We start from the raw sequence: 8382 nt of genomic DNA, 5'->3' as shown, positions 1-8382 counted from the left end.
CAGAAGTTCCGACTTGAAGATCACTGACATGTTTTGACTTCGTTTTRTTCCCGAGTTCTCAGTTGTCTTGAAAGCACCATTTCACTAAACTATTGACATATGTCCGCAGTGATGATAAGAAAATACAATTATTCATTCTAATTTCATTTCTCAGGTTTGTGTCATCAATAACTTGAGGCCATTGACATATAACAAGCACAGAAGTCAAATCACGAATTTAGCCTAGCCCCATGTAACCACTGTCTAATGTCAAAGACACTGGTAACTTGTAACTGTGGTCTAACARTAGGCTTAATGCTAGAATGTATAAATAACCAATCTTCCCTAAAGCCAATAATAGCCAATAAAGCCTAGTCCTATTTAGTTTAGCGTCACTTATATAAAAACAGAGAATTAGTTTTTTAAGAAATCCATTGCTGTGCAGGCTCTCATTTCGTAATATATTTCCATTATGAGTTATATAGCTGTAGCCTACAACCAAGCAAATAAAACGGGGTATGCCACTCTAAACTGRTTTGACAGAAATGGTAGCAGAAGGTGAATGGTTAACTTTTGTTGCACAGTAGACGATGCTACGTCCCATGTGGCGCAAATGCTCACTGTCGGTGTGATGGAGGCGTTAGGTTTTTAATTGAAGTGATTAGTGGAATCAGAATCAAGCCCCACCCCTCAACAATCAGAAGTGACCTCAACACGTTCATATAAAAGTCGTCGGAGGCGAGGATTTGTTGTGGTGTAACGTTACTWGATACGATCGGAGTTGCAATAAAGACCGATATCAGACGGGAAAATGCTCATGAATTGGAAGATCGTCGTTCCTTTGCTCGCGGTGGCWTTCATCGTGACGAGCGCCGATGGGATAMCGGGGGGCGTCGTGGACGCAGATATGAACGACCCCGCTACCAGAGACGCGCTGAAGTTCGCGGTGGCCGAATACAACAAGGGAACAAACGACCCGTATGTTTGGCAGGTGGCCAAGGTTGTCAAGGCTCAGAAACAGGTCAGTCCTTTTTGTAAATCTTTTTATCAGTTGAACGAAGACAAAATGTTGGTCATTCATTGTGTTGCGTAGTTTCCACGGTTGAAATATCTTAATATAGACCAGTGAATTTATTAACGTACTCTGAATGCGGCAGAATGGTCAATGTTTTAGTTAATGTACGACACCTGTCGAATAGGACCGGTGTCGGTAAACGTCGGCCAAAAAACTGTTTGTTTCCAGCAACAGTCATCAACGCTCTTAACATGAGGGCAGCCTGACCAACTCTGCTAGGCAGTGGCGTAAACATTTAAAGTACTAGTCATTTTTTGGGGTTTTTACTTTACTATTTGATGACTTTTACTCCATACATCTTCCCTGACACCCAAAGGTGCTCGTTACATTTCAAATGCTTAGCAGGACACAAATGATAAAGTTCCCTTATCAAGAGATCATCCCCACCTACTCTGCTCTGGCATACTCATTAAACACTAATGCTTAGTTCATTCATTGTTGGCGTGTGCCTCTGCATATCCATTAATGACAAATACAAGTCGTGATCTCTGGTTTGTTTTAATTTAAGGAACATGAAATTATTTTGTACTTGAACTCAAGTAGTATTTTTACTGGGTAACTAACGAGTCATTTTCTTCACTGTTCAAGTGTGATAATTTGGGTACTTGTTCCACTGCTGCTAGGGCGATTAAAATGGTCAGTGAGGTGTACACTAATTTGTCTCTGGAAGTAGCTAGCAAGCTAACCAACTACAATTCAATGCACAGACAATTGTTTGAATGTTAAATGACGAGACTGAGGCATTGATGCGAGTAACCAGTCTTGTTCAGTACATTGCAATACCTCTGGTTATCTCAAGCACACCGGTAAAAACACTCGACTTGCAGTAATGAACATTTACCAACAGATGGCATCACTGTGCCATTATACACCCATAACAATGTAATTGCATTTTGGTGGTCATTTCCAATGGAACGCTGCATGTGTGTGGTGCATATTTGTATTTATTGAACGTATGCGTTGATGGCTCTACAAATGGTAGAAAGTGAATGTAACTTGTTGCGCACATCTAGATGCCGTCGGTGTGGTCGAGACGTTATCCTGGGTGCTTGACTGCTATTGTAAGGTCTGAATGCTTGGATCAACCCTGCTCACAGCAACACCCTCTGAATTACGTGGACAATCTGACGACACTGCATTTATGAACGCCCAGACAGCGCTCTGGACGTCGAGTTAATTTAGGAATACACCGTAGCTACTTTATATAATGGCGTTGTTGAATAGGTCTTTGCTTGGCTTGAAGGGTATTTCTACCGCATGCATTAAGTGCTAATGTCTGGGAAGCCGGTGTTTGGAGGATATATTGGCACAGGGGTTCGTCGAGGGCCGGCAACCATGCCAATATATCCTCAACACTGGCTTCGAGGGCATTGTCACTTTTTTTATACGGGTTACCAACAGTCAATTATTGATAGACTTTTTTTTATTAAACTTTATTTTGGTAAGTTTTCATACTATTTCGTACTTCCACGAGATGTAGTAACGTCACAAACATAAGGTTGCTACCCAAGCCGGCTGGTCGTTTGTACTATCGGTTCGGTTGCAGGAGATGCGACTCAGTTTGAGCTTTGTTCTTACAGGTGGTAGCTGGGATAAAGTACATCTTCACAGTGCTGATGGCCAGGTCCCTGTGCAGGAAGGGAGGTGTGGAGAAGGACTGCGCTGTGCATCATGGCCCAGCTGAGGTAAGGACCACAAGGCTAGCCTGGTCCCAGATCTGTTTGTGTTAACACTGGCACTTCAGCTCAGTGCTTCCTAYATGTACAGCTTAAGAATGGTCCATTTTTAGTTTATAATTTGTTACAAACAGTGAACACATTGGTAACTAATAAACTACTTATAAACTGTTAGTAAATCCTACTTGTAACATGTTACCCATTTCACTATTGGCTCAGTATTGAGTTTGTTACAAATTGCTTCCTTTGCAAAGGGAAGTTTCAGGTGAGATTTCTATAGATGAATGTCTGTTGGCAGTGTTTGAGCATCAAAACCATGATTCATTGTGGGTACATTTTGCCTAACTACTCTACAAATAATAAATGTGTTTATGATGCAAGGTGATTTGTAGCTCAGGTAGTCAGATGCAATGTCCAATAAACCTTTTGTCAGGTGTTATGCTGCTGAAGGGGTGTGACCATACCAACTCGTGTTGCTTCCTGTTTCCTCAGACCTACCAGTGCATCTTTGAGGTGTGGAGCCGCCCCTGGCTGGGAGCGAGCCAGTTGATCAAGCAAGCCTGCGAGGAGTAAAGACTTCAATTGTCTAGTCTACCCAATTAGTATTTATTACCAGTGGTGTTAGTCTTACCTAAGCAGATCTACCTCATCTATGATCTATTCAGAGAATCCAACTAATTTTCATACTTATTGCATTCCCACACCAATATAGCACTTAAAATAAGAACTGCTGTGTTGATGATGGTTTGTCAGCGCTATGCAACAGTGGAACTAAATAAAACCTGTTACATTTACATGTTTCATTTTGTTGCCAGATGAACAAATCTTAGACCCATKATTTTGTGAAAAAATAGWTAAATGTTGAKAAATATAACGTTCAGTCACCCGCCCAATGATTCACAGGACAGACCAATGTTAAAAAGGCTCATGCATTCAACATGGAGGTTGTCYATCACAACCTCTAAATAGGTCAGAGAAGGGACTACTGAAAAGGTGTTGGCTATTTATGCAGYATTATAAACTGGGTGGTTGGTTGACAGCCGTGGTGTATCGGGCTATAACTTATTTTTACTGGTCTAWTTACGTTGGTAGSTAGTTAATAGCAATAAGGCACCTCAGATTTGTGTTATGGCCAATATACCACAACCCCCTTGGGCATTATTACTCTTAGGAAGTGTTTGTATGCAGGCTATAGCTGTGACTTGACATCAAATTTGTCTTATGCGCCAAAAACGGGTGTAAACCTTACAGTGAAATGCTTTCAAGCCTTTACAAGGGGGTACCATTTAGTGGCGGTAATTGGCTTGTGATAAATCAGTCTACTGCAGTGCTGAGTAACTGCTTAACTGTCAGTGATGCCTAATGCTTGGCAAATAACTGAAATCAAGCTTAATTTTGTGATTATACAAAATGGTGGTGTTAGTGTCTTGGCTTCATACAAGACTACAGACTCATATCATTCAAATTAGGCTATTTATGTTGCTGATAACGTGGTGCACGGCCTGGCATTCAAGAAAAGTGGGACAGAACAAAACTTTAAATGTAAATAAGCTTCTGAAAGTTATAACCACTAGTGGGCCTACGGCTAATACCCCCACTAGAAGGCCTACAGCTAATACCCCCACTGGTAGGCCTACAGCAATACCCCCACTAGAAGGCCTACAGCTAATACCCCCACTAGAAGGCCTACAGCTAATACCCCTACTAGGCCTTCAAATCAAATGTCACACACACATGGTTAGCAGATGTTAATGAGTGTAGGGAAAATGCTTGTGCTTCTGGTTCCGACAGTGCAGTAATATCTAACAATTCCCCAACAACTTAATACATACATCTAAAGGGGTGAATCAGAATAAGTACATTTAGATATATGGATGAGCGGCATAGGCAATGTGCAATAGACGGTACAAAAAACAGTATAAAAATTAGTAATATAAGATATGCAAACATTAAAGTGACTAGTGGTCAATTTGTTAAAGTGGCCAGTGATTGTGTCTCCATGTAGGCAGCAGCCCCTCTCAGTTAGTGATGGCGGTCTGATGGCCTTGAGATGGAAGCTGTTCTTCAGTCTCTCGGTCCCAGCTGTACTGGATGCACCTGTACTGACCTCCCCTTCTGGATGGAAGCGGTGTGAACAGGCAGTGGCTCGGGTGGTTGTCTTTGTTCTTTTTTTTTATCTTCCTGTGACATATCGGGTGCTATAGGTGTCATGGAGGGCAGATAGTTTACCCCCAGTGATATGTTGTGCAGACCGTACCACCCTCAGCCTTGCGGTTGAAGGCGGTGCAGGTGCCGTACCAGGCGGTGATACAGCCCGACAGGATTCACTCGATTGTGGATCTGTAAAAGTTAGTCCGGGTTTTGGGTGACAAGCCGAATTTCTTCAGCCTCCTGAGGTTGAAGAGGTGCTGTTGTGCCTTCTTCACCACACTGTCTGTGTGGGTGGACCATTTCAATTTGTCGTTGATGTGTACGCCGAGGAACTTTACTTTCCACTTTCTCCACTACTGTCCCTTGGATGTGGATAGGGGGTTGCTCCCTCTGCTGTTTCCTGAAGTCCACGATCAGCTCCTTTTGTTTTGGTGACGTTGAGTGAGAGGTTGTTTTCCTGACACCACACTCCGAGTGCCCTCACCTCCTCCTTGTAGGCCGTCTCGTCGTTGTTGGTAATCAAGCCCACTACTGTTGTGTCGTCTGCAAACTTGATTGAATTGGAGGTGTGCATGGCCACGCAGTCGTGGGTGAACAGAGATTACAAGAGGGAGCTGAGCGCGCACCCTTGTGAGTCCCCAGTGTCATGACGTTGCCTGTTTGGGTACATCAAGCCCCATCCCCCTCTCCCTGCCACTCCCTGCCTCCCCCTTTCCTCCTTCAACCCATGCTGTGGTCACAGAGAGACGTCGTAAATTCCTGAGAATCTCCTCATGGCCAAACAGTATTAGAGAGGGTAAACTTTCAGGACAAAGGGATTTCTTCCACCTCAAAGAACCTGAGGTACGAACAGATTTCATGTTCCGGAAAAAGTATAAAAGATCGGTGAAGATTCCAGCTATTAACTGGTCCGTTTGTCACAACTTGGGAGACTGTGTGGCTACATTACCATACCGCTGTTTATATAATAGCCTCAGATATGAGSTTTACATCTAATTGTTGTATAAGATGAATGAGTGAGTATGATACTGTTTGTATAGTTGTGTAATATGATTTCGGACTGTTTAATGAAGAAAAATACAATTCCCTTTTGATTTGAACTAAATCAAAGTACTGCCCCTGAGCCCAGTTAGGGTCAGACATCCTGGGACCGCCCCTCTCTGCTATCCGAATAAAAACCCAACTCTGAGAAATTATCAACAGACCATGTTTTTCTCCATAGGAGGAGAACGAAGGTTGTGTACCATTGCTGAATCTTTTAACCATACCACGTGGTTAAACTCTTAGACGAATAAGAACAAGTCTCTGATATTTACTACTAGTCTGCAGCTAGGAATTCGGTATCATTGAACGCGAAGAACGACAACCGCCGAAACATCCATTCTATAACGAGGGTCACTCTGAACTACCCACATTAACCAAGACAGAGAAAGACAGACGAAACTCTCCAACAGAAACTAACTTTTCACCAACGATCAACACGACACACTGAGCGTAAATATATATAGATTGCAATTGTTCCCGAATGAGTGAGAGTTCATGTGTAAAGGATTAGCATGTCAATTGTTATAATTATGAACTCTGTAGTGACTTCTTAGTCGACCCCCAATTTTCCCTTTGTCTAACAAGCCGCCATGCCGGTTCAGCCCACTAGGGCATATTTCTCCTATCATTTCATATCACCATTTTAAGTTTGTTTGTTTATGCATTTCTGTGAATTACTTAGTAATAAATAAATGATTTAAGACAATTGATGTATGGATGACTCATAGTGAAGACTGGGTTCGTGCAGATAACCAACAATTTACGACGTTTGGAATGAGACTAACGTGASGTAAAATAAATAAATCATTAATCAGMAGACTATTGATCAGATATKAAAATATCTGAAAGGTTRTATTGGGAAATTATAACTTTGTAATCTGAATACCTTCCCTGGTGCCCCAAATTCATAGTTAATTAGTTACGTTATTAATCAGTTGATCGCGTAATCCCTAATTACAGGAATCTTTGATATAAACTATAAGTCTTCAATTTAATGACCGTAAAGACACGACACCATTTTTGAGGGTCAGCGTGGTGGAGATAATTACCCCCCTACCTTCACCACCTAGGGCGGCCCGTTAAGTCCAGGACACAATTGCAAACGGCGGGGTCCAGGCCCAGGGCCTCCAGCTTGATGAGTTTGGAGTGTACTATGGTGTTGAATGAGCTGTAGTCAATGAACAGCATTCTTACATAAGTATTCCTCTTGTCCAGATGGGATAGGGCAGTGTGATGGCAATTGCATCATCTGTGGACCTGTTAGGGTGGTATGTAAACTGGAGTGGGTGGCCGGTAAGGTGGAGGTGATATGATCCTTGACTAGTCTCTCAAAGCACTTCATGATGACAGTGAGTGCTACGGGGCGGTAGTCATTTAATTTATCTTTGCCTTCTTAGGTACAAGATCAATGGTGGCCACCTTGAAGAATGTGGGGACAGCAGACTGGGATAGGGAGCGATTGAATATGTCTGTAAACACACCAGCCAGCTGGTCTGCGCATGCTCTGAGGACGCGCTTGGGATGCCATCTGGGCCAGCAGCCTTGCGAGGGTTAACATGTTTAAATATTTTATTCACATCAGCCATAGAGAAGGAGGGGGCGCGCAGTTCTTGTTAGTGGGCCGTGACGGTGGCACTGTATTATCCTCAAAGCGGGCAAAGAAGGTGTTTAGTTTGTCTGGAAGCGTGACGTCGGTGTCCGTGACGTGGCTGGTTTTCTTTTTGTAGTTTGATTTCCTGTAGACCCTGCTACATACGTCTCGTGTCTGAGCCGTTGAATTGCGACTGCACTTTACATTTACATTTAACATTTACATTTAAGTCATTTAGCAGACGCTCTTATCCAGAGCGACTTACAAATTGGTGCATTCACCTTATGACATCCAGTGGAACAGCCACTTTACAATAGTGCCATCTAAATCTTTTAAGGGGGGGGGGGGGGGGTGAGAAGGATTACTTTATCCTATCCTAGGTATTCCTTAAAGAGGTGGGGTTTCAGGTGTCTCCGGAAGGTGGTGATTGACTCCGCTGTCCTGGCGTCGTGAGGAGTTTGTTCCACCATTGGGGGGCCAGAGCAGCGAACAGTTTTGACTGGGCTGAGCGGAACTGTACTTCCTCAGTTGTAGGGAGGCGAGCAGGCCAGAGGTGGATGAACGCAGTGCCCTTGTTTGGGTGTAGGGCCTGATCAGAGCCTGGAGGTACTGGGGTGCCGTTCCCTCACAGCTCCGTAGGCAAGCACCATGGTCTTGTAGCGGATGCGAGCTTCAACTGGAAGCCAGTGGAGAGAGCGGAGGAGCGGGGGTGACGTGAGAGAACTTGGGAAGGTTGAACACCAGACGGGCTGCGGCGTCTGGATGAGTTGTAGGGGTTTAATGGCACAGGCAGGGAGCCCAGCCAACAGCGAGTTGCAGTAATCCAGACGGGAGATGACAAGTGCCTGGATTAGGACCTGCGCCGC

General features: G+C 43.7%; 1 protein-coding gene across 1 annotated transcript; it reads left to right on the top strand.

Moving 5' to 3' along the window:
* The first annotated feature begins 705 nt into the window (after positions 1–705).
* LOC112071244 (cystatin-like) lies at positions 706–3524 on the top strand. Its single transcript, XM_024138712.2, has 3 exons — positions 706–1000; positions 2635–2739; positions 3223–3524. The coding sequence occupies exons 1-3, from the start codon at positions 791–793 to the stop codon at positions 3301–3303; spliced, it is 396 nt and encodes a 131-aa protein (XP_023994480.1). The 5' UTR covers positions 706–790; the 3' UTR covers positions 3304–3524.
* The last annotated feature ends 4858 nt before the right edge of the window (positions 3525–8382 follow it).

The sequence above is a fragment of the Salvelinus sp. IW2-2015 genome, unplaced genomic scaffold (genome assembly GCF_002910315.2).
Source record: "Salvelinus sp. IW2-2015 unplaced genomic scaffold, ASM291031v2 Un_scaffold1553, whole genome shotgun sequence".
NCBI classification, from domain to species: Eukaryota; Metazoa; Chordata; class Actinopteri; order Salmoniformes; family Salmonidae; genus Salvelinus; species Salvelinus sp. IW2-2015.
The sequence above is the reverse complement of the archived record's forward strand: the minus strand, read 5'-3'. Positions and strand labels throughout refer to the sequence as shown.